This window comes from Aulostomus chinensis, chromosome 15, assembly GCF_037954235.1.
Source record: "Aulostomus chinensis isolate RoL2024-O1b breed Wild chromosome 15, RoL_Achi_v1.0, whole genome shotgun sequence".
NCBI classification, from domain to species: Eukaryota; Metazoa; Chordata; class Actinopteri; order Syngnathiformes; family Aulostomidae; genus Aulostomus; species Aulostomus chinensis.
This window is the reverse complement of record NC_141334.1, coordinates 16099703-16125983: the sequence shown is the minus strand read 5'-3', so window position 1 is coordinate 16125983 and position 26281 is coordinate 16099703. Positions and strand designations below refer to the sequence as shown.

At 43.3% G+C, this 26281-nt stretch overlaps 1 protein-coding gene across 9 annotated transcripts in view; it reads left to right on the top strand.

Moving 5' to 3' along the window:
• acaca (acetyl-CoA carboxylase alpha) overlaps positions 1–22922 on the top strand; it is a 31716-nt gene extending 8794 nt beyond the window's left edge. For 2 of the 9 annotated variants that reach the window (XM_086178990.1, XM_086178986.1), the window contains exons 17-55: positions 22–172; positions 276–410; positions 774–920; positions 1015–1203; positions 1423–1523; positions 1806–1894; positions 2045–2169; positions 2336–2449; positions 2947–3060; positions 3140–3229; positions 3352–3470; positions 5140–5163; positions 5590–5730; positions 6224–6367; positions 6462–6564; positions 6653–6760; positions 6864–6920; positions 7190–7234; positions 8404–8445; positions 8974–9189; positions 9283–9438; positions 9524–9748; positions 10884–11039; positions 11135–11281; positions 11520–11789; positions 12367–12464; positions 12630–12750; positions 12832–12942; positions 15756–15899; positions 15987–16107; positions 17290–17386; positions 17506–17602; positions 17698–17833; positions 17927–18104; positions 18198–18310; positions 18844–18998; positions 19942–20112; positions 21204–21340; positions 21443–22921. In XM_086178990.1, the coding sequence (XP_086035116.1) occupies positions 22–172; positions 276–410; positions 774–920; positions 1015–1203; positions 1423–1523; positions 1806–1894; positions 2045–2169; positions 2336–2449; positions 2947–3060; positions 3140–3229; positions 3352–3470; positions 5140–5163; positions 5590–5730; positions 6224–6367; positions 6462–6564; positions 6653–6760; positions 6864–6920; positions 7190–7234; positions 8404–8445; positions 8974–9189; positions 9283–9438; positions 9524–9748; positions 10884–11039; positions 11135–11281; positions 11520–11789; positions 12367–12464; positions 12630–12750; positions 12832–12942; positions 15756–15899; positions 15987–16107; positions 17290–17386; positions 17506–17602; positions 17698–17833; positions 17927–18104; positions 18198–18310; positions 18844–18998; positions 19942–20112; positions 21204–21340; positions 21443–21569 (5014 nt within the window). In that variant the 3' untranslated portion in view covers positions 21570–22921. Of the gene's footprint in view, positions 1–21; positions 173–275; positions 411–773; positions 921–1014; positions 1204–1422; positions 1524–1805; positions 1895–2044; positions 2170–2335; positions 2450–2946; positions 3061–3139; positions 3230–3351; positions 3471–5139; positions 5164–5589; positions 5731–6223; positions 6368–6461; positions 6565–6652; positions 6761–6863; positions 6921–7189; positions 7235–8403; positions 8446–8973; positions 9190–9282; positions 9439–9523; positions 9749–10883; positions 11040–11134; positions 11282–11519; positions 11790–12366; positions 12465–12629; positions 12751–12831; positions 12943–15755; positions 15900–15986; positions 16108–17289; positions 17387–17505; positions 17603–17697; positions 17834–17926; positions 18105–18197; positions 18311–18843; positions 18999–19941; positions 20113–21203; positions 21341–21442 lie in introns of all 9 variants that reach the window. The other 7 variants (XM_086178987.1, XM_086178989.1, XM_086178988.1 and 4 more) reach the window with 7 other exon arrangements.
• The last annotated feature ends 3359 nt before the right edge of the window (positions 22923–26281 follow it).

Sequence of the window (26281 nt, the reverse complement as noted above, 5' to 3'; positions counted from 1 at the left end):
TTATTTTTTTGGTCTCTACAGGTATCGCATCACAATCGGGAATAAGACTTGTGTTTTTGAAAAGGAAAACGATCCCTCATTGCTTCGATCACCTTCAGCAGGAAAGATCATCCAGTTCACCGTTGAGGATGGCGGGCACGTGTTCTCTGGCCAGTGCTACGCTGAGATCGAGGTACAGAATATTCAGTCCTATCACGCACACAAGATAGATGCAAACACACAAGCAGTTCACAATTGCTTTACCTGTGGTGTCATTGCTTTGATGACATATCCAGGTGATGAAGATGGTCATGACCCTCACAGCTGTGGAGTCTGGATGTATCCACTATGTGAAGAGGGCTGGGGCAGCGCTGGAGCCTGGCTGTGTCATCGCCAAACTGCAACTCGACGACCCAACCAGAGTACAGCAGGTACTGTGTCCGACTATTGTGCAGTCAACTGGTACACAGTGAAGTAGCCTGTTCTGTATGCCTGCTGTTTACTGACCAATGATGAATTATCACAGAAAAACAAAAATGAGATGCAAAGAGTTTAAATATTCAGGCTGCTGACAAAGATCAAAATGTACTTATCTGAAGGAAATAGGTGTGTGTGTGTGTGTGTGTGTGTGTGTGTGTGTGTGTGTGTGTGTGTGTGTGTGTGTGTGTGTGTATTGGTCCATAGCAATGCCAATCTTAACGATGCCCCCTACTTCAATCTAGACCTGGTAATTACCAATGTATGACACCAACAAACGCTGAAAAAGGTGATAGATATTTGCATTTGATTTGCAGGCAGAGCTGTATACAGGGGCCTTACCTTCTACCCAGGCTGTAGCGCTGAGGGGGGAGAAACTACACCGAGTCTTCCACAATACACTGGATCACCTTGTTCACATCATGAGTGGCTACTGTCTTCCTGAGCCTTTCTTTGGTGCTAAGGTAAGAACTCCCTCCCAACTGGTGCAAACCCTCATCAACCCTGCGCCAAATGTAAGCTGTTCCTTAAATATGTGACTATTTGTATCCTTGGTAGTTGAAAGAATGGGTGGAAAGGCTGATGAAAACCATGCGCGATCCCTCTTTGCCCCTGCTGGAGCTTCAAGACATCATGACCAGTGTGTCAGGTCGCATCCCCCCTGCTGTAGAGAAAGCCATCAAGAAAGAAATGGCTCAGTATGCCAGCAACATCACCTCTGTGCTTTGCCAGTTCCCCAGCCAGCAGGTGACCCCACCGTTCTAAGCACAACCACAAAATCCCTTTGACATGTATCTCGTCAGTCAGAGAAACTCTTCACTGTTCATTGTTACCTACTTAAGAATATGAGGATTCCAATCAGGACATTACAATCTCCACTTGTTCCTGGACATAGCGAACCTGAAACAGGAACAATTTAACTCAGCGGTCCTCAGCACTTATAGTTTGTATCTCCCTGACTTCCAGATTGCAAACATCCTTGACAGCCATGCCGCTACTCTGAACAAGAAGTCCGAGAGAGAAGTCTTTTTTATGAACACACAAAGCATCGTTCAGCTGGTGCAGAAGTGAGTACCACAGGCTAAATCCTGGCATCCAAAGGCCCCCATTGTTTCAGGGAGGCTGTGAATACTGTGTATTCAGTATCTGAGATCTCCAACAATCCTTGCAGGCTCAGTCTGAAATGTGTTGCAAGCCATTTATTCTATTTTTTTATCTCATTTGTAACACTGGTGTGCCTTTCATATATTTTTAGAAGGGAGTTAGCATTATTTCCACAAACTGATGGATTTAAGATTTAACCAACTGTCTTATTGCAAAGCAATAGCTGCATATCTTGTCTCTGACAGGTATCGCAGTGGCATCCGAGGCCACATGAAGGCAGTTGTGATGGACTTGCTCCGTCAGTACCTGAAGGTGGAGATCCAGTTTCAGAATGGTGAGGAGCTGCAACTACAACCACCAGAAGAAATGCAGTTACTCATTCTCTCCACTGGGCAGAGCTCTTTCATAATAAACACCTAGTTGTGTAAGGCGACACTTGCTCTGTGCAGAAATGACCAAACCTGGTATGTCTTGGCTTTCATAGGACACTATGACAAGTGTGTGTTTGCCCTGCGTGAAGAAAACAAAGGTGACATGGCGAACGTGCTCAACTACATCTTCTCTCATGCCCAAGTCACCAAGAAGAACCTGCTGGTTACGATGCTGATTGTAAGTGTCCATCTTCACTGAGTGAGGAAGATTTCTGTTTCAAGACTTTGCGTCAGATATTATCTGTACAGACATTTAGAAGGCGCACACATTTCATTTCGGCACTTTTGATATTTTATTGCCCGCACATGAACGTGTGAGTATTTGTACGTTACCCTGTCTCCAGGACCAGTTGTGTGGCCGTGATCCAACACTGACAGATGAATTGATGACCATCTTGACTGAACTCACCCAGCTCAGCAAGACAACTAACGCCAAAGTGGCACTGCGTGCACGTCAGGTTGGTTGTTTGCTCCTAATTTTGGTTGAGAAACTACTTCAATGTACCGTTTAAAGGACTTGATATTTTAAATGAAATGACAACTATTAAACGATAAAAGTTAGCAATGTATTGTCAACAAAATAATTTGCACGTGATGGAATTTTTAGGTACTTGTGTGAAGGATTTTCATAAAAAAAATATTTGGACCAGGCAGAGCTATAGGAGAGTCAATACAGCATCTTTGCCAACACTGAAATTGGGTTGATTATAGTCACTGGTGAGTAATGTTGCAGTCAGATGATGCCATACCTCAGACGTGGGTCTCAGACCAAAACCAAATTTTAAGTGTAAATAGATTTCGAACAAGTCTTCCCGGAGTGTTCAGAAATAAATCAGGTTATTGAGCAGAACGTGGAGCCTAACTAACCAGTCCAACTGACACCTAATGATTTTATGATTCAAGACCATAATGAGTTGAGAGCAAGGGGCCTCCGTCATTCATCCTCTCTCTCCAGGTGTTGATAGCTTCTCACCTCCCCTCTTATGAGCTCCGACACAACCAAGTGGAGTCCATCTTCCTCTCAGCCATCGATATGTATGGGCACCAGTTCTGCATTGAGAACCTTCAGGTAGGCAGTAAACATCAAGACTTAAAGAAGCAAGTTAACTCAATGAAACAAGTATTACAGATGTCTGGTTTCCCTCTAGAAACTCATCCTTTCAGAAACATCCATCTTTGATGTCCTGCCCAACTTCTTCTACCACAGTAATCAGGTAGTCAGGATGGCAGCTCTTGAGGTGAGAGGGAACAAAATAAAAAATCTCACAGCTCATCTGTCCTGTATGCCATTGTAGTGAATTTTAAAACGCGGATCATCACAAATAAATCTTGTCCGTCTGCTTGTCTCTTATGACCGCAGGTATATGTTCGTAGAGCATACATAGCCTATGAGCTCAACAGTGTTCAACACCGGCAGCTGAGAGACAACACATGTATTGTAGAGTTCCAGTTCATGCTTCCCACCTCGCACCCTAACAGGTACCACCCATGCAAAATGCTCACGAAGCTCACGTGTGCATTAGCTTTTCCCGCTGCTCTTCCCTTTACTGGCAATTTATACAGGAACCAATATTTAAGATAGGGATGCAAACTGGATTTTTATTGGTTGCAGGAATGCTGGTAAATTAGCAGTTCCAGCTTTAAGCATTCTCTGTTTTTTCACTACCTCCTTACCCCAGAATTGTCAGTACTATGCTGTGGCTCCATCTATTCTTTCTTCTGAAGTATTTTTGTATGAATAGCTGTAGATGTGCTCATACTCACTCTTGGCCAGGTTGCATTTTACTGTGCTGAAGCACGATTGTCCCACCCCCCTTGCACCCGCATTGCTCCGGGCCTGAGCACACTTCCATCATCAGTGAGGTAATATTTTGTCACAGAAGCGGGACAGGAGTGACACTCCTCTGTCAGGCTCTGTACGCAGCACATTGTGACACAATGTAACGAGAGAGTTGCACCCAAAACTGTAGGTTCGCTACTTGTGAGTGAGCGTCAAGCAAGAGACATGCAGTACTTGAAATTCTCTTATTAAGCTGCCAAGCTCCTTATATATCTGGCCTTTTTATTTTTTTTTCCTCCTTAAAATTTTCTAACTTGCTTTATGTGGGACAGGGTGTGTGTTTATATGTGTGGCTGCTGTCAGTTTGTACAGTGCCGGGGTCAGGGAAGCATACTGTCCCCTGGCACAGAACAGAGCACTCACTACTAGTCAGAGGAACCAGACTTTAGGGGGAAAACGGGCTTGGGCATGGTTCAAATCCCCTAGTGGGAGTGGGTTCTAATATTGAGATTAACATCTATTCTAAAGTAGTGATGCTTTGTCAGTTTTCATAATCTCAAATCATCTGTGGTGTCGTACATCTTCTCCCAGCCTCCTACCTACCTGTGTGTCGTTGTTTTCCACCAAGTAAATGCTTCTCATGTGCAACGAAAAATAACCAGAAAGACACAAAAAAAAAAGCTCTTTTCTGTTGGTTGTCAGTGTGGGAGAACCACGAACATCAAAGCTCCCAGCCTCAAGAACCTCATGTCAGTTGCTCTCCTGAACAAAACCAAGGGGGTTGCTGCTATGCCATATAGTGAGACAGAAACCTGAGAGAAACTTGGGATTTGTCTTGTACATGTTCAGCATTTGGGAAAAAAAAAAAAAAGCTTGTGCCCTCATGTTCCGCATCCTTCCCATGCGACTGCGTTCACTTTGCATTTGAACCTGTGTTTGCTTGCTGCTGCTTCGCACCCCATGCCCTCGCTGCATTGTCGTCAGCTTGTTCTACAAATTCTTCGAATGCCATCACATACACGTTGCATGCTTGGGATTTCACGTCTCATTGTCAGCCGTCATGTTTTGGTTCATCATTGTGTACTAAAGACGGCATGGGAATGTGAAACTGTCTGTTGAGAGGCCTACGATGCATGTTGTAAAGGGAGCAGTCAGGAAATGAAATGTGTGTTTTAATATTGGAATCAGTTCTGATCTTGCATTTTTATTTCAAATTTTACATCCATTGCATGACCAGTGCGTCATAAATTTCATGCTGAGGTGCCCACAAACACACACATACACACATTGCTACCCCCTTGACTGCCCTCCTTCCTCTCCTGATGCTTGCCACTAACCCCTTTAGTAATCAGTGTTGTTTGATTGCAGAGGGAACATCCCCACTCTCAACAGGTATTGTAAACATTCTTTTTATTGCATAGACTACTAGTGACTTTACCTGCATGGTCAAAGCAGTAATTTGCGTTGGAAGTAATTATTCTGACGATTAAGTAAACAAGTTGTTTGTTTCTGCCTCTTTCTTTTTTTTTGGTGCCCTTCAATTTCTGACAATGAAAATGCTGCTGGAACTCGGTGTCACCGATTCATTTTACTGACTACAGCATGGCCCTTGGCCGTCGCCTCTGCCTGGACAATTTTTAAGTGTCTTTGTAAAAGTAATTTTCAACTTGTGTGTACGTGTTTTTGTGTGTGTGTGCGTGTATGCGTGCGCGCACTTCGTTACTGTGAAATATTTGAATAATTTCGAAGGCAATGTGGAATCAGAGAAGAAGAACCAGTGCAAATCTCCTGAACTGAAACCTGTGACTTTCCTGCCAGGAAAATGTCTGCCCCTCAAATCCCGGACAGTGTAAAAGCAGCGGAGACTAAAATACAGGAAACTAAACCCCAGGACCTCAAAGCCCAAGATAGTAAAACATCAAAGGATCAAAGTGGCTCAGATTTGGAATCTGTGGACAGGTTTGGTGTACAAAAAAAAAAAAAAAATCTTCAATTGCACTCAGTGGGCATAACTTCTGGGATTCCTCTTAAAATCAAAGCACGAACAACAAAAAGAATACTTTAGGGATCTTTCGGGTGGTGTTCTGTCTCCTTGTTATAAAATGAATATGTCTGTTAAGTGTTGACTAACTGGTGTTCTGTCTAAAGTCCCTTACACTCTGCACAGCTGTTCTCACTGTGTTGTACTGTTGGAATTATGTCAGTATCAGTTTTGTTTAGTGCGAAGGTGACGGTCTCAACCAAATCATCCCCTATAATTTTGCAAGCAAGTGAAAGGGACACCATATTAATTTCCACTGCTTCTCTAATTTGATACTGCCCAAAAGCTGAGGGTTCAATCCTGTTTTCAGATCCTAAAAACAAAAAAAAAGGTGGTTTGGGTTAACTTCTTCAGAGTGTGACGAGTGATGCAACAGATTCTCATCATAAACTCTTTCCTTCAACACCTCAGGATGTCATTCTCCTCTAACCTGAACCACTACGGCATGGTGCACGTGGCTAGCGTGAGTGATGTCCTCCTCGACACGTCTTTCACTCCACCCTGTCAGCGGATGGGAGCCATGGTCGCGTTCCGCTCCTTCCAAGAGTTCACAAGGTTCGACTCTGAATTTAGATGTGTTTCATCAGCAGGTGAAACGGATCTTGTACGTTTGACTAATGATGTGTGATATCTTTTCTCTGTCTTACAGGAACATAACAGATGTGTTGAGCTGCTTCTCCGACTCCCCTCCCCCAAGTCCAACCTTCCCCGAGGGAGGCAATCCTGTCCTTTACGGTGAAGAGGACAACAAGGTGACAAGACAGACTTTTGATTGTGATGGTCACGGGCCGCTCATCGACTGACTGATTATATCAGAATGCTGAATCTTATGTCATGCAGAGCGTCCAAGATGAACCCATCCACATACTGAATGTGGCCATAAAGACTGACAGCGACAGCGATGACGATGGCCTGGCAGCCATGTGTCGGGAGATCACTCAGTCTAAGGTTCGAACAGTGAAACTTTTTAATTGTTTTCAAAACTCTATCAGAAGTAACACAATATTTTAGTCCTAATTAACACTTCTTCTTTTTTTTCAATCAATACCAGAAATCTATGCTGTTTGAACATGGCATCCGTAGATTGACGTTCCTCGTGGCCCAGAAGGTGAGTCTACAAATGAATATCTCCCAACTCAGCTTGAGTCCCTCTCTGCTGCCCTGCATGTCACCACTTCAACTGTATTTGAATGGCATGTATCAACATGTTTCCAACCTCTTTTTTGATTTAAATTACTAATATGTTTCATTAATAAAATGTATATAAAGTGCATTACCGTGGTAATTGTGATCGTTTGCATTTGAAATTCCGCTTACTTTCTTTTTCTCTGTATCTCCTTCCTGCATGCTTTGCTTTTGCTGCATTTATGATGACAGGATTACAGGAAGCAAGTCAACTGTGAGGTGGACCAAAGGTTTCATGTAAGTAGAGACAAGGAAAGCAGGGCAGGCTTATTGAGACTGATGATTAGAAAAGCATTGTTGCGTTTCGTGGGAAAAAAAACAAATCAAAAAGCAGGAGTTTGCACTTGAAATATCAAGAAAGACATTCAGTCGCAGTAGAAAGATTTGATGAAAACAACAGATCATAAAAGGAAGCTTTCAAAAAGTCACTGAAAACAACCCACAAACTGCCCCTCATTTATATAAGTTTGATTAGTATTGCGCTGAACCTTTAAGATCCCCCCCATCGTGTCTTACTGTGTCGATTCTGTCACCTTGAAATGTAAATTTGAAGTGCCCTGCAGTAATGTGTGCACACATATTTAGTGTGGATATCCAAACAGATGGCAGTTTAGTGACAATCTCTGCTGATTTTGAGGTGCTACCATGATTATTTTGCCAGCTCAGACCTATAAACAACAACCACTTGCACTCTGTTGATGGCGTCAATGACGGGGATTTAGGGCACGTTTCAGAGATCCCGTCGCTCACGCCCTTCTTTTCACAATAGGTTTTGATTTGTCTTTTGATGGAACCACAGTTTCTGATGAGAGCTAATCATGCTAGCTGGTGTCACTGTCATTATGCGGGCCCTTGTTCCGTGGAGTGTTTTTTGTTTTGTTTTTTGTAGTCGACACCCTTCCGCTTGCTCACCCTGAAATGTTTTTCCTTTCTCTATATATTGTGGAGCGAGTGTGAGGAGTAATCATGGCAGTGCGTGCGCTACTACGGCTCTAGCATTATCATGTAGTCTGAGAGCATCTCTAATCGCTGCGCTGTTGTTTTGGCAAGTGGGACACTTCATGTGATAAAGTCAGACAGAACTGGCATGCATTATTCAGAACTTCAAATGTCTCAGATAGAAGGAAATGGTTTAATGGTTTATGCATTAGTGTAGTGTGTGTGTATGTATCCATGCAGTCTGTTATGTTTACTGTGTGAACCTGTCATCAGATAGAATAAATCATGATTTCCTGCCAGATAAACGACAGGGTAAAGCATTGATGATCACTGCGTACTTAATAGTGCGTTTTCACCTGCTCCGAGGAGGTCGAGGCATTTCTCATCGATTTGCTAAAACCGAACGACAGTTTTTGTTCCAGAAACATAACATTTTTTTTCTTTGTCTATCTCACTACTTTCCACAGAGAGAATTTCCCAAATTTTTCACATTTCGTGCCAGAGACAAGGTAGGTCTTCATATCATATCATTCTACCTATTATTTTAAATCGATACATTGGCCACACGTAGAGAAGACTACATTTTACACTGTTATGACAAATTTCAAGACGGAACGGACTGATAGATGTTCTGTGGCTTGGAGATCCTTTAAAACACCGTGAGGTTATAAGACTCAGTTTCTTTCTCCTTGGCAGTGTTGATTTTCACTCACAGTCAGGGATGACTCTTCCTCTCTCTCTGTGTTACCCCTGATAGTTTCACTACAATGACACCACCAAAACTCATTAAAGTAATGAACTCTTTAATTATGTCTCTCATTTAAGAGAAATGACACCCATTAGCAGCTTTCTGAGATTGAGATTGCCTGTGATTTCATTTACTTAATACTGTGTGTAGCTCACAGGCATCTTTCTAATCTTATATGGAGTTCCTGAAATTGCCTATTTAAACTATTTTTTTCGTAATGGAGCGGATGATGGCGAGGATGTCTGACTTGTGTGGAGAAGCTGATTGTATCGTGTTTGTGTCCAAATAGTTTGAGGAGGACAGGATATATCGTCACTTGGAGCCAGCACTAGCTTTCCAGCTGGAGCTCAATCGCATGCGTAATTTTGCGCTAACTGCCATTCCCTGCGCCAACCACAAGATGCACCTTTACCTTGGTGCAGCGCGCGTGGAAGTGGGGACAGAGGTTACAGACTACAGATTCTTTGTGCGGGCCATTATCCGCCACTCTGATCTTGTCACAAAGGTGAGAACATAGAAGAAGAAGGATGTTGTTTTTGTTTATTTTGGGTTGTTTGGTGTTTGATTCCCACTTGCCGTGTATCCATTCCTTCACCAGGAAGCCTCTTTTGAGTACCTTCACAACGAGGCAGAGCGTCTGCTCCTAGAGGCCATGGATGAGCTGGAGGTGGCTTTCAACAACACCACAGTTCGAACTGACTGTAACCACATCTTCCTCAATTTTGTCCCCACGGTCATCATGGACCCTTCAAAGGTGGGCTACGTCAAACAACACCTACCTCGTTAGCACTGAGGTGTTGAAGGTTATCCCTAATCTGCCTCTCTAAATATACCCGCAGATTGAGGAGTCTGTGCGCTCCATGGTGATGCGTTACGGCAGCCGGCTGTGGAAGCTGCGCGTCCTCCAGGCGGAACTGAAAATAAATATCCGCCTGACTCCAACTGGAAAACAGATTCCCATCCGTCTCTTCCTCACCAATGAGTCAGGCTACTACCTGGACATCAGCCTGTACAAGGAGGTCACTGATTCCCGAACGGGACAGGTGGGGCCCAAAGACCGACAGGTGGGGCACTCATACATTTTCCATTTCATCCGCTTATCATTGACGTCACTGGTGAAGGGCTTTTGCTCCATCCTGGGAACCTCATCTCTCCCAAATTATCAGCTTCTCTTTTAAATCAAAAAAAGAAAAGAAATGTATTTCCACCACGTTTAAAATAGAGTTCCTGGCTTTAAAACTGAACCAAACTTGGAGATGAGATCTAGTATGGTGTCTTGCCCTTCCCCTGGCGGACAGCTCTTTTAGTAATGTGTTCTTCCTCACAGCCAATCCGGTGAGTTATTCTTCTTCCATCAGCCATTCCTCCATCTGTTCATCATCACATCCATTCACTCCTCCACAGCTCCAAGTTTCAGGAACAACTAGGCTACAAAATGGATTGAAAATCATTCTGATAGTTTTGCTATACATTTTACATGTTAGGTTTTTTTTTCTTTTCCATTTTTGCTGCTTTGGATGCTTTCCATGATAACAAATGGAAAATATGTTGAAATGAGTTTTCTGTTAAATATATTAAAAGTAGTTGTAATCAATGCGGTTTTAATCTCTGAAGGAAATGTGTCAGCTTCAAGGAAATGCGTTGCGTTGGGAGAAAGTCCGCTGTAATTATAAGGAGGTGTTGAATTTTAAAGGTGTCACAACGAAATCAATCAGACTCAATAACAGGAAGAGGTTTCGAGCTAGTATTGTAGAATTTCATGGCATTGTAGAGGTTCTGTTAGGCTGGACAACATGGAAAATGATAAATATCAGTGTTCAGACGCTATGTTCTCATTATCTATATATATATATATCAGGATATTTGCCTGTTTGATAGTAACAAGACTACACAAGCCCAGAGTTGGGATTCGAATAATTCCCAGCGATATCTGGGTTCTATGTGATGCAACAGTACTGTTTGTAATGCACCATTGGTCATTTTGAGTACACTATAAAAAACTGAATAAAAAAGCGTATGTATGTATTTATTATTTTATCACCTATGAGTATTTGAATCTTGTTGCTGCGGGAGTGAAAGATGCTCATTATCATCACCATCACGTTTCCCAAAATCCTAGTTTTTGTTTGCTTCGTGTCAAGGTTGCCGGAGAGGAGATTATGTCAGTAAAACGACTTCCTTCCTCTCTCTTTTGCCCAGATCATGTTCCAAGCGTACGGAGACAAGCAGGGTCCTTTGCACGGCATGCTCATCAACACGCCTTACGTCACCAAGGACCTGCTGCAGTCCAAGCGCTTCCAGGCCCAGTCACTGGGCACCACCTATGTGTACGATTTTCCAGAAATGTTCAGACAGGTAAAGAACGGGATGATTATATGGTATCCAACGTACACAGAAATACACGCCAGCTTCATTGTGTTGATGAAATCAATTTAATCGGTTTCTTTAAGGCTTTGAAAAAACTATGGCACTCCAGCCAAGCGTATGCCCACTTACCAGCATGCCCTCTTCCCTCGGAGCTGCTCACCTTCACAGAGTTGGTTCTTGATGCTCAAGGTCAGCTGGTTCAGATGAACCGACTTCCAGGTGGCAATGAGGTTTGTTTGTGGTTATTATTTGATTTCTTTTTTCCTTTCTTGCACAATACATTATTACACTTTCTGAAGATCAAGTACCCACTGACTTTGTCAATTTCACTTCCTTAAGATGAATAGAAATACATGTTAAGAAGAAGAACTCCCATTGTAGAATCTCAGACTTTTTCTCCATCAGTTAACAAATTGAATATAGATATTGATCAGTATTGATTAAGGTGCCTGTTTCCCGTGTGTTCAGATTGGTATGGTGGCATGGCGGATGACCCTTCGTACGCCAGAATATCCAGCTGGACGCGAGATCATCGTCATAAGTAATGACATCACACACAAGATCGGCTCTTTCGGGCCTCAGGAAGACGTGCTGTTCCTCCGAGCCTCCGAAATGGCGCGAGAAAGCGGCATCCCTCGGATCTACATCGCAGCCAACAGTGGCGCCCGCATTGGCCTGGCAGAAGAAATCCGACACATGTTCCACGTGGCCTGGAAAGATCCAGAGGACCCCTACAAGGTCAGCCAGCAAAGCCTCAGTCTCACAACAACAGAGGCGTAACAATCAAACCCTTCTGGCTCCAACGCTGATGTGAAGGGTTAAATATTCTCTATGCAGCAGCAGAAAATGCTCTTTATTTCATGTAATCTGCCGCAGTGTTGCTGTCTGACATTGGTAGTGTCACAAGGTACTTCATAAAGATACTGAAGATGCTGGTCCAAAACTATGAAATCAATCAGTTTAAGTTATAGTACATGATGTGATTCAAAGTCCAATTGCAGAATGAGGCTCCTGAAATTAGCAATGTGCCATCAGTTTTAGAGAGATGGCATTCCAGAAAAACTCCCCTATGCCGACGGGTTTCTTCACCATCACAAACTTCAATATACACTCCTAAGTCAGAGCAAAATAAGACTTTTTCACTCTCATATTGTTGTTTTGTTAAACATTAAATGATTAATTTTTCCCGAACCCCCCCCCCCCCCACACACACACACACAAACGTCTTCTTCCTTTTAAAGTATTTATTCTGTATTGTCTTCAGCATCATTCAGTGTCACTGTCTATCTTAGGTGATTGTTCTCTTCCTTTGCAGGGTTTCAAGTACCTATACCTCACGCCTCAGGATTATAAGAAGGTTTCAGCCCTAAATTCTGTGCACTGTGAACACGTGGAGGATGAGGGAGAATCCAGGTACATGTCCCGATTGCATTATCAGGGTACTTGACTTGGACGGCCGTAGGAGCTGCTGTAGGCTCAGGCAAATGTGCACGAGTGTGCAGTTTAAAGATTAGAACACAAGTGAGAGCGGCGGGGAAATTATATTGGATGAGAGAAAATATATGTGTTGTCATGCAGGTACAAGATCACGGACATCATAGGGAAGGATGAGGGGCTGGGTGTGGAGAATCTGAAAGGCTCTGGCATGATTGCTGGAGAATCCTCGCTGGCTTATGAGGAGATCATCACCATGAACCTGGTAAGAGGAAAGGATGACACATTTGCACACCAGAAACAAGAAACAGGCCTGAAATGACACACAATGGCTCTCTTTCGTTAGGTAACATGCCGGGCCATAGGGATCGGGGCCTATCTGGTGAGGCTTGGACAGAGAACCATTCAAGTGGACAACTCCCATATCATTCTTACTGGAGCTGGAGCACTCAACAAGGTAGAATTCCAGCCAGTATGAATGTGACGAACAGGAAAATAAGTACATTCATTTGTTTTACATTGAGGACACGACTCTGTCGTGTGCATCAACATGCCACTAATATGAAAGGAAGGATTTTACAGAAAATGATCCAACATTCTTCTCCTTATTTAATATTATTATTATTATTATTTCTCCTAATTTATAGACTTTCTTCATGGGATATTAACCTCATAGATACCCGGATATTATTTTATCTGTGGTTAACAGCAGATCGACTGAGAAAAATCTCTTTTTGTTAATACTGATGCATGTTTATGTCATACGTACGTTTATATCTAACCCCGTCGCTCATCATTAATTGTAGTTAAATGTACTGGTAAATTATGAAATGGATTTCTTTGATTATTTTTACTATCATAGATGAGGCATAGTTTCATATGTGGTATGTGAAGTCATGAAAATGTTCTTCAAAGGAGTGAAAAAGGGTTTGTTTCTTCCGGTGTTGAGGTTTTTTTATTCGCTCGTCCGGGTCTCCAGTTCTGATATTCTCATGTTTTTCATCCACACATCTTGATGTAAATCTGTGGTTTTGCTGTATTATTGTTGACACGATCTTTAGATCGGCCCTGAAGTAATTAATTTATCGCGAGATGGAGTCCTTCAGCTCCATTATTAATTGTTTTATCTCGCCAGCATCTGTCATTGCTTGTGCCTGCAGCACCGTATCAGAAGTTTCCTTCAGATCATGGTCATTTTCTTTTTTCCTGTCGCGTCTGTGCTCCCGTACGAATTTTCTTTACTGCGTGTTTTCTTCAATATTTGTACATCTGACATTTTTACTGATATATTGTAGTTTTAGAGGACACGGACGTTAATGCCGCCACTATCACTGATTGATCACCTCCGGAAAGGTCGATGTGTATGATCACTGACTTTAACAGGGGCTGTGTGTTTGTGTGTAAAACGGTTTTCCACCTGCACACACACTTGTTTTTTTTGTTTGTTTGTTTGTGGGGTTTTTTTTGGGGGGGGGGGGGTGTAGTTTTCTGAAAATAAATTAGAAAACTGTAGTATGAGTTGTTTGGTGCTTGTTCCAGCTCGGCAGTCAGGCCTCCTTCTGCCTCTCCATGTTCCGCTGCGGTTTCCCGTCTATCCCAGCCACCGCCCGGCCTGCCACTCACAGTGGATTAATTGAAAGCGAACCATGAAGTTGTATTTGCATAGCAATAGCAAGCATAGCAATCGAGTGACATCCTGGAGGCTGCAGCGCACTACACCCATATCATTTGTTTTTAATCAAAATGAAAAGTTTTGCTGAGAGGCAGATTTTCTGTGTGTAGTTGATTTGCTGCGTGTGTGTGCGTGCGCGTGCGTGCGCGTGTGTGTGTGGTCATGCTTGTATTGCTTTCCATTATCTGCCCTTGTCAGTGCATTAAGATGGCTCCATTTCAATTTAGGTGACGGATCACAACATGACAATTCATGCAAATAGCTCCATGATTGCATAGTTGTTTGTTGAAAGTCCAATTGTTTTTAGATGGCCTCATTGTTTAGCTCTATTTGAGAGTACACCCATACTAATGGTTAGTGACGAGTATGCACAATGTCGTAATATTTGCGTTTGTATTTGCGATGCACAGCACGATTGATATTTTTCACTCATTCATGAGATTCCCTGGCTGTTAAGTGACGCTCGGTGGGGGTGGGGTGGGGGGCGGGGGCAGGAGGCTGCCACCCAGAGATCATAATTTAATTAGTTGGCAAGCTCTCATATTTTCATGGAGTCTGGACAGTAAGTGCTAACAGAAATACCCCAGTGGTCCTCTCCTTTCTCTCTCTCTCTCCCTCCGTCCCTGCTCCTATGTCACCTTCTCCTCTGCCCTTCTGCTGTGGAATCTTAATGAAGCCGCGATGGCCGGAGGCACAGAGGCTTTGTGTATGTCAAGGTGACTGCAATGTTTCTCGGGGCAGCGGCCTTTCCTGACAGCTTTAGGAGTGCGCCCTAGATTTGTAGCCTGATACATAGCCATTAATGGTAATAAAGAAAGTAAATGATGGCTGAAAAGGTGAAAGCTGAGGGTAGGGATTGAACTCCTCTCTGATTTTTATGGAACCTTGTCAGGGCCCTGCCACCTGTTCTCTTCTGCTTATAAAAATAGGGTGAGATGGGAGTGAGATTTTATGGCTTCAGGTTGGCACAGGGACACTCTCCAGGGTATGAGGAGTAGATTGTGGTCTCACCCTTATACAGTAGATTCTATTATCACAGAATTCAACCACACAAAGATATCCATGACAGCGCACAGCCACTTGCTTGGTTTGGGAGAGTGTATTTATTCCTGCCATGAGTTAGACTCCACCACCACCACCACCACAACCCACCTCACTACAAGAGTGACAAGTGCTGCCACCCACCGGTGACTGCTGCGATAGTGATCTGGCTGCTGAGCGCCACCTGCATCAATGACACGGTGTTTGTGTTATTAGCTGGCATGTCTGTGTGCGATCTCATTGATCTGCTGCTCTCCACCACTAAAGCGAGCTGGCAATACCTTCCGTTCCCAGCCAAGGTTGAACAGCATGAGCAGTGAATTAACTACCCCGTTGCAGGCCAGCAAACAGGAGCCTCCAAAGGCCAAATCACTCTGAATTACATTGGCGCTGTGCTCTAGTTTTCAAGCGTTCTTCTACAGCAGCAGTGTGGCGCTGTATTAGTCAGCATAATTTACTATTAACGGCCTCTATTTACTTCCATGCCCATGAAGATAAAAAAAAAATCACACACTGAGGAAAAGTATTGTCATTAAAGAAGATTTGTCCTTCCCTAGGTGCTGGGCAGAGAAGTGTACACATCCAATAACCAGCTGGGTGGGATTCAGATCATGCACAACAACGGTGTGACCCACAGTACCGTTTGTGATGACTTTGAGGGAGTCTTCACTCTTCTGCAGTGGCTGTCTTACATGCCCAAGGTACCATGTAGCTGACTTGGTGTAGATTTGATCAACCTTCAGATGTGTGGTTTTTGATCATACAATAAAGATATTTCCTTTCTTCAGTGCAAATTCAGTCCCGTTCCCATCCTCGATGCCAAGGATCCCATCGATCGTCCGGTTGAATTTGTGCCTTCCAAGGCCCCCTATGACCCTCGCTGGATGTTAGCAGGACGTCCCAGCCAGAGTGAGTGTCTTGTCCACATCTGTATCAGATCATAATACGAGAGGCTCGGCTGTAGTCATGTCATTGTGTAGGTGACACATTTCTGGTAGTTAAGATTATTTGCAGATACTTTATGAAGAGAAAACAAAGCATAACTCTCCTAAAGGTGCCTTTGACGCCATATAACAAAACAAATTGAGTTAGTTGGTTAGTTAACAAAGAAAATCAGGTAAATCAGTATTGACTTTTTTTTATGTCAGTCCTCCTAAATCTAAGGATTCCCTGCATTTTTATTTCGTTATTATAAATATTATTAAATACGTCAATGTTTATGTCTCACTATTGGTGAATAAGACCTACAGAAAGATGCAGGTGCAGTTTTATACGTTTTGACTCTTCCCAGGCAAAGCAGGACAAATTTGACTTGTACCTGTCCATCACCTGATCCTACCCAGAGCAACCCATAGTGCTTTGCAGAAATACCACTAATCAAGTCACGTAACCTAAATACACAACACAACCACAACAACATCAGCAGTCAACGGATAATAATACAGATTTAGTTACTGTAAAAGCCACTTTGAACAAGACAAGTCTCAATAAGCAGCAATATTGATTCCATAGTTTTCTCCGTTTTGTCATTTACAGTTCAAATTAGAAAAAGAAGAATAAAAGATCCGTAGCTAATGTGACCTGGGTTAAAAGTTGAACTACTTCATTACCTCCACCGAAGCTATTAAGACACTAAAAGAGAGACGGTATCGTGTCGCTCAAGGCAAGATCGCGATAGCTCCGCAGTGAATGTGGTGTGTTCCACGCTGCAGGCCCGGACCGAGCAGGATCCACGCCAGTGTAATTACTGTTTAGGACAGAGAAGATACTGGAGGACTATGTGGGAGGACACACGTGTCTCTGCTGGTGATGAGTGTCGAGGCTTAATTGAATCGTAACCTCAGAGGCTGTGTCTTGTTTCCCAGGGTTAGGAGGCAGAAAAAAAGAACGGAGCAAGCTATTTTATACAGTCATCCATCATTGTTGCTGCCAAGATTATAGATTCTGAGTGAAAACATAAAAATACTCAGCCTCTGACTCTAGGGGGAAAGTTGTTGGCTATAAAAGTACTACAGCAATAAGAGAAACATGGTTCCAGTTTTGCAGTTATTGACTTTCTGTGATGTTACTGTGTCCTCTGTGTCTATTAAGCTCCGAAGGGTTCCTGGCAGAGCGGCTTCTTTGACCACGGCTCCTTCATGGAGATGATGCAGCCATGGGCTCAGAGTGTGGTGGTGGGCAGGGCCAGGTCCGAACAAAACACTTAACACACATTAGGCATATTTCCCAAAGTACATCTTTCATCATGGATAATAGCTTTCTAGGACAAATCAAGGTGTGTCAGTGCTGAATGGAGTATTTCAACAGGCTTGGGGGGATACCTACCGGAGTGGTTGCTGTGGAAACCAGGTCAGTGGAGCTGTCAATCCCAGCTGACCCGGCCAATTTAGACTCAGAAGCCAAGGTTAGGGGTCACCCAGTGTATAATAATCAAGCATGAACATGCACCACATCTACAGATGCCCAGGTCGTGACGTTGGCATGTGTTTGTGTGTTTAGATCATCCAGCAGGCGGGGCAGGTGTGGTTCCCTGACTCTGCTTTCAAAACAGCCCAGGCCATTAAGGACCTGAACCGAGAGGGGCTGCCTCTCATAGTGTTTGCCAACTGGAGGGGCTTTTCTGGAGGAATGAAAGGTACTTAAGCGCTCGTGGATATCAGTCACTGAGACACATCACATGCATCATCTCAAAAAAAAAATTCTGCTTTTTAAAAAAAATTCTATGTAGATATGTACGACCAAGTGCTGAAATTCGGCGCCTACATAGTGGACGGACTCAGGGAGTACAAGCAGCCGGTACTGGTGTACATCCCTCCCCAGGCTGAGCTGAGAGGAGGGTCCTGGGTGGTGATAGACCCCACCATCAACCCTCGCCATATGGAGATGTACGCTGACAAAGACAGCCGGTGAGTGGGAAGGCAAAAAAAGGGGCATATTCACGTTTTTGTTGCTACCAATCTACGTTGTCTTAAACAAATTCATTCCATCGATATTTGCAGAGGTGGTGTGTTGGAGCCTGAAGGCACAGTGGAGATCAAGTTTAGGAGGAAGGATCTGGTGAAGACGATGAGAAGAGTAGATCCCGTTTACATGAGCTTGGCTGAGAGACTAGGTGAGTTCTACTTCAGCTCCTTGCTCTCTTTGTACTTTCTCTCCTCCTCCCGTACAGCGTTCGTACGCAGCAGTGGATCAAGTGGGGACTTGCATGCTTTCACCCTGTGTGTTCTTTATTTGGTGTTGATTGTATCATCTTCGCTGCTGTCCCACGGGACACATGTCAATCACAGCCTGTTCAGATCAATCATCCGCTCTCCTGTGAAACCTATCGATTGACCTCAGAGCACAGAGAAGCTGACATCCAATGCTGTTTGGGCTGGGCGCTTTGGGCAAACTGGTGGAATGAAACATTATTGAGGAGGGTCTGAGGGCGTCCAGATTGGAATTGACAGAAATCAGTCCTTGGTGACAGCAGCCAGATGTGTGTGTGTGTGTGTGTGTGTGTGTGTGTGTATATGTGTGTGTGTGTTGGGGGGGGGGGGGGGCCTTTAAGGTCAAATGTGATGGTAGAACTTTTGGCGTCCGTTAACTACAGATTCGTGCTCATATACTTTATCCAGATGGTGTTATTTTGTGCTTTACATACAGGAACTCCAGAGTTGAGCGCCCCTGATCGTAAAGAACTAGAGACCAAGCTGAAGGAGCGTGAAGAGTTTCTGCTTCCCATCTACCACCAGGTGGCCGTGCAGTTTGCGGACCTCCATGACACCCCAGGTCGCATGCAAGAAAAGGGTGTCATCACGGTTAGTGATTTTTTTTGTGTGTGTGTTTTGTTTTGTTTTTTTAAATCCTGTCTTGTGTCTGTGTTGCTGCTGTGTGAATAAGTGTGAAGCCCACAGGGGAGTGTCAGCCTCGCTGCTGCACCTGCCTGGTGAATAATGTTTGGTCTTAGCCGGCTCTGAGGGTCCTCATAATTATCCTCTTATTACGCTGGACAACCAGCAGAGAAAGTCTGGATCAGCCTGGGGCCGGTACAGCCTCACTCTCTGCTATCCAAGTGCCATCATTTAACAACAAACGCTCCCGTCACATGACCAGACGTGTGTTTGACAGTCAGGGTTTGCCCTCAGTGACGACATATTAGCCCTACTGGTCCCATCAAGTACCAGTTTCCCTTACAGCTTTTACACTTTATAACTGAAAAGAACATTGGATAGAGCATTTTATGCTAAATGTCACTCTTGCTCTAGAGTTTTTCAATACCGGTTAACACATTTAATCAGTATTGCACACCAACAGATTCAGGGGAACCTCCTCTTTTTAATTTGCCTAATGAACAACTCTCTCATTGGCTGAGTGGCAACACACCATAGTTGAGTCATTTTAAAAAAAAAAAACCAGTGGAAAAAATTGTGGTATCCTGATTACAGCTATAGACAACCAGTGCTTTTGTCATAATTCAACCTCCATTTCCTTTCCCCTTGAGAGTTCAAGCCATTTATTCACAGCTAAATGTAGAAATGTAGATCGATTTTGGAGTTGTCCTTTTATTTGAACAATACCACATCTGAAAGTAAAAACGAAAGTATAATATATCACTGGAAAAGAGAGAACTCTTGAGCACTAGGGTTCAATTTGAACCTTCCCTCTTCGGATCTTATACACGTGGTCGTTTCTAGCACATCCATCTGTCAGCTATTGACTGATGCAGGGAGTTGTGTCCGTGATTTCTTTTCCCACTCCCAGGATATCCTGGAATGGCAAACGTCCCGTCTGTTCTTTTACTGGCGTCTGCGGCGTCTGCTCCTTGAGGATACGGTGAAGAGGAAGATCCAAGCGGCCAACAGCGAGCTGACGGACGGCCAGATCCAGGCGATGCTGCGCCGCTGGTTCGTGGAGGCTGAGGGCGCGGTCAAGGTAACGCACTGCTTTCCAGTACTGAGCGAGTTTGAATCTAGAAAACCAGAATCTCATGGAAGTTTGTGAAGAAAATATTTAATTTTAAGCATTGGACTTGAACTGAGTTTAAAATCTGAAGCAACACAGGTGATCATTAATTCTGTGAGGATATCTCTATCATAAGACCCCAAATCATCTTTCAGTATAAAGTGCAAAAGTTCTCAAACAGAGAGAAATAAGGGAGGAAAAAAACAAAAAAATTCATGATACAAACTTGTCACGACTGCCAGTTTCTTTTTCACATTGAATATATGAGCAGATTAATTGTATTAACAGTCTAGCTTGATGAATGGAAGTTTCCTTCTCAGGGAAGTGTGTACATGCACTTAATTATTCCCAGCCCCGGAGAACGAGAACAGACAGTATTTTTTTTTTCATAATTCTGATCCTCCCATCTCTTGTCCAGCAGCATTACCAGATAAAGAAGTCGTAGCGTTCCCATTAAACCAGTGTGATTAAGTCCAGATAGACAGAATAAATGGAACTAAACACCCCTCAGAGATGCATAAACGCCGTTCCGTCTTTCCATCCTTCCTTCCGGCCCAGTCTTGAACTCAAAGGACCAGCCGCGGGGTTGACAGCGGTGGACTCAGCGTTTGAGCTCGGCTTCTTGTTCGCTCATATATTAGCCCAATCAGGAGCGGCTGTCTTAAGCCACAATTAATCACAGCCCTGGCACGTGCAGATAGGAGAGCAACACGCTGTTTCTTAATTAAAAGCAAACAGATTAAAAATGATTAATAAGGGCATTAAATGTTCGTGTGGACCTCAAGCAGGACTATTCATAAAAAGGCGAGGGCCCATTAAAGCCCCTCCACCCTCAAATCTTTGCTAAGCCCTCCAACCGGGCTTTGTTTGGGATCAGAGATGCCAGCACTCATGAATACTAATGCTCCTATCAGGTCCGATCAACAAGACACCAGGACCCCACTTGTCCATCTCCTGTTAGTGTTGATATTGATTTCTTATCTTTTAGCTGTTTATCATAAAAATAAGTCTATTTACTTAGTATTTATCTCTGTGTAACCCTGCCCTCACGCCTGCTGCAGGCGTATCTGTGGGATAACAATGAAGAGGTGGTGAGCTGGCTGGAGAGGCAGCTAGCTGAAGAGGAGGGGGCCAGGTCGGTCATCGACGAGAACATCAAGTACATCCGCCGAGATCACATCCTCAAGCAGATTCGCAGGTGACTTGTTTCTGTAGTGATTTTATTTAGGTGACCCCCCCGACAGGTAAAATCCAGCATTCGGCCAGTAATTATTTAGCTGATGATGTTTTTGTCCCTCAGCCTTGTCCAAGCCAATCCAGAGGTCGCCATGGATTCCATCGTGCACATGACTCAGCACATTTCACCCACCCAGAGAGCCGAGGTGGTCCGCATCCTGTCCACCATGGAGACGTCAGCGTCCTCCTAGCGGACGCCTGGCCTGGCTGAATCAGATTAGCTCAGCCACAGCCAAAGGAGCCAGCTTCAGCCAGACCTGCTCCTGATGGGACCCGGGCGGGAGCCTGAGGGGGGAGGAGCCAACGTGACGGACCCTGATAGCAGGCAGGTTACGGATGAACCGTTGGCAATGATTCTCACTGTTAGTACAGATCAGTGAATAATAAAGTAGATTGCTTTACGTGATTGTTAGTGTTTAGATGAATCAGTGTATTTTGTATTCAAGTGCAATTGAAAAATAACTTAAAGAACCATCTGGTGACGAATATGTGATGTGTTTGGAGTTTACACCGCGGGCCTAAGTGGATTCTTCCACGATAATCACTGCCCTCCACCACCACCACCTCTCCTATTGAACTGGAATATGCACAACAACAAATATCATATCCGAATGCACCTTGGTTTGTGACATATGCTTGGTAAGATTTGCAAGCGTTTTGATGGCCAACTGGAAAACGGCATCACACTGCACTTAGTTACTGAAGAAAGACGCGGGAGCACCATAACAGATGTGTACGTCACAGCCCAGCAGGGAGCCTAAAGGTCCCTTTGTAGGCCCTGACCGTGTCCCCGCAGAGAGCGACGAGCAGCTCGCCTCCCGACAAAACCACAGCTGTCCCTTCTGTTCTCACTCACATGCTGCTTCAGATGCACTTTACTGCTCTCTGTTCACACACCGTCACCGTTGCATCGAGTATACTAACACACAAAGATGGTGGATATGGTTGGAACACTAACGGTACTACGGAGACGATACGAGTACATTTATTTCATGAAATTGTCTCCCTCACGTAGCTTGACGTTTCTGTTGCTGCTCCCGATGAACAATCATTAAAAATGGAGTTTGATTGTTTCGTTTTGTTTTTCTTTTAAAACTTGAAAGAAATGTTCGAATTGACCAAATAGTTATTTTTTTGTTTTTGTTTTTGTGAAAGAATATACTACTATTCACTGGATTCACGTTACACGTCAGAAACGGTTACTAATTTTATTTGTAATCCATGTTTGTTAAGTGTTTTATTTAAAGTTTGTACTTTATGTATTTGAAATGTGACTTATTTTTAATATTCACTTTTGGGGGGGGGGGGGAACAACAGCTGGAGAACGGCACTGTAATGTTGAGTTGTAGATCAGCAGCAGCAGCGGTCAGCAGCAACATTAACATGGCTTCATGGTCAGTGCTGTGCCTTTGATTTGCCTGTATTGACAAGTAGTCCAGTCGCTTTATAAGTGACTGCTCGTGACCTTTAAAACGATGGAGAATGACTTACAAGTGATTAAATATTTGCAAATTAAATAAAGCTTACCCGACTTAAATCAAAGTATTTTGGTGAAGTCTTTAAAAGTGTGTTGCTGTTTTGCTTTTTTTTTTTTGTTTCGTTTTTTTTTTTGTTTTTTGTTTTTTTTACACGAAACTTCCAAGAATTTCTACCTCTTTTCATTTGTCAATTACTTTTCTATATTGATGATCCTCAGGACAGATAATCACATCACTGTAAGCCTCATTAATTCTAGCAGTCAGAACAAAGTCCATTACACTGGAGAGACATTTTCTGATTACTCCAAAATGATACTTCCCATTCCTCACCCTGCAGGATGATTAAAGTGACTTCTTTTTTTTCCCCCTCCCTCCACTGGCTTTAAAACTTCAACAGTCTTAAGAAGGATGAAGTAGATGAAACAAATATTGAGGGATCTATCTCATCCTTTTAGTATTATTTTTTTTCTCCTGTATTTTGTCTTGTTCTTCCCTATCATCCCCTTGGCTCTGTCAACTCTATTACAATCCCACCAACAAATATGTAAGACAAATTGAGTTGCATGTACCCAATACCCACAACAATTATAGGAGGGCCAATAAGAAAATGAGTCATTTGGTGGTATAATTGGAAATGTGCCTCGCATGGTCTCTCTGGTCTCCCAGAGGGTTTTGCTCATTTGTGGTTGTATGCAAGACTGGCTAATTCTTTTAATCGCTGACAAACCGCAGAATCAGTTTCTTCCTCAACCGCCAGAGTGCCAGGGATGGGGATTGTTTGGGGAAACTTGGGAGAAAACTGCTTAATGGCTTGCTTTTGTTGTTTAACAAATGCTGATTTACAAATTTATTTAGTTACAGGAACAATTACAAAAAGAGTAAATCGTTTTTTTCAATCAAATCTCCGAGGTTGTACGGAAGTTATGATCAGCCCGAAAAAAAACATTCCTTCTTAACTGAAATAAGAGATACTCACAAACAGAGATTGACTGATATTTTTTTCAGGGCTGCTTCAGATTATTAGTAAAACAAGGACGTCCATTACTGGTACTTAATATACTATAATTTCCGTACCAAAATTTATCATCATACAAACCCAACACAAGGCTGTCTGTAAATGAACTTGGTTAATGGAAAGTTGCTTTAATAACACGTTCATGAGTTTATTGTGAATAATATTCACGCAGTAAAAGTGCATTACGTGTACATACTAAAAATAACAATGTTAATGAAATAGTTCCAAAACAATCATGAACATGATGAACACAAAGTTTTCAGTGAGCTGAAAGGGAGAAAAAAAAATTGCTCAATAAATTTTGCACACTTTTACCCTGAACAATGTTGAAGTTTTATTTCTTCTGGTTCCAAAAAAAAAAAAAATTGCCTGCTGATAAAAATATCTCAATACCAATATAATCAATTTTTCATTTCTCACTTCTATCACCGCAAGTCTCCAAATTTAATAGTTTTCTCTCGGTTTAACGTTAGCCAGCAGGTGGTGGCACAGGAACGTGGATGGGTGAGTCATTGATCAGCACACATCTTTTAAAAATATTCTGCCATCACCAGTCTAATCGAGTTAACATCCCACAAAGCTAGCAGCAAGCTAATGTATAGCTGATGAAGCCGGACATGCACGTTTGCTAATGGACAAACATGTTTGCTGACGGTCGCACAACCAAGCAGCTGAAGGATTTAGATGCAGTCTTGTGCCCAGACATCGCACAAGCGTATAGCATTTGTTTTGTTTGTGAAAGTTCTGACCGTTTTGTTTTTTTGGCTTTGTTTTGTTGCTGCAGTGGCCTAACTATCTGACTGTCCTCACATTTAGCATGCCAGATAGCTCCTTCATGCTAATTCACTAAACACATAGACTGCTCTCCAATCCCAAAGCCTGAGTCAGGAGTTCACAGTGGTCTAGCTTCGGTCACCATACATGTAAGCTCATAATTTATGATGTTCATTGATTTTACAAAATGAATTATATTCAGTCTTTTTTTTAAGTTCTGATATCAAGCCCCAGTGACAACCAGTTTCAGGCAGAATAACCGCGATAAAGTGAGAGTAGGGAATAGCAAGAAATAAAAAAGACGTAGCAAGTGTGTGCAATGAGATTGAAATGGAGGCATTAAGATAGCACCGAGGGGAGGCTCAATCATGCATCTGAGGGATCCGTAATTCCACATTCATGCGTCTCAATGACTTGACAGCACTTGAGAGACAATGCCTCTGACCCAGTTGCAGGATTCCAATTAGCATTGAGCATGCAACAGTTGAGATGAAACATGAACGAGGTCTTTACAGAGCCCCGGGGCTGTCTGATTACTGCCTGAAAACAAAAGTCTTCAGCCCATCGTGACAAAGAACAGAGTGACACAGAGCGAGTGCACACAGGCCCCAGCTGTTCTTCTTGTCTGCAGGCTGAGGATTCTGAAAAAACTCAGGTCTGGCTGCCTTTTTGGACTGTGCAGTCACAGTGCAACATGTATAGCAGCTCAGATGTGCCTCGGGAGTTGGATAACTATTTTTCCTGACAGTCTTGGAGGAGCAGGTGATCTCTTCAAGATGACCTTATTATACACAGAATGCAAAATTTGTGGACTTTCCCTTCCATCTACTGTATTTCCACTGACAGTGACATGCTGTATATCTCGAGTAAACTCCAGTCATATCTGGACTATGAGTAACACTTGATATGCAATAAAATCAACATTGTGGAAATTCCTCATTAAAAACAGTCCAATTCAAATGTATTTAGCTCCAAACAATGCTGACATGCAGCTTGAGGAGCTCCAGTCTTATTGTAATGAGGCGCCAGGCAGTGTGTCTCTCTAGAGGCAGGAAGGCAGGCAGCCTGTCAACCAGCTGCATGAGGGGCTTAATCCCAATCCCTGTTTGATATGAGTCAGAGGGGTCAAAGACTACAACACCCTGTGATCATCACCATATAATGCATACATTCTCATTCTGCCAGGGCTTTGTAAACATTAGCCTACAGGGGGACGGAGAAGAGGGTTTAGAAGGAGAAAAAGCACCTGCTGCAGGCAGACGTGAGGAAAGAACGTATGCGTCTGGAGTTTAGAGATGAACTGCTTTAAAAATATTGAACGCTTCAAGGTTTTCATCTTCAGGTTTGAGTGAATATTTAGTTTTCTATTTGTGAATGAACAGCTGGTTAAAAACATTTAAGAGGTTTATCTGGTACAAACAATAGCATTCAAAAACTCCTCATAGTTGTACATTACAGACAGATGAAGCTGCTCCCTGTACCATGCACCCCCACCCCCACCCCCCCCTTCTGACATTAACATTCATGGAGTCACTGGAGTGTGGCGAGCCGCACATATCAAGCCGACGACGAGATACGGGGATGAAGAGGGGGAGAGGGAGGATGGACGACAGAGGCCCTGAATTAGGCTGGTAGG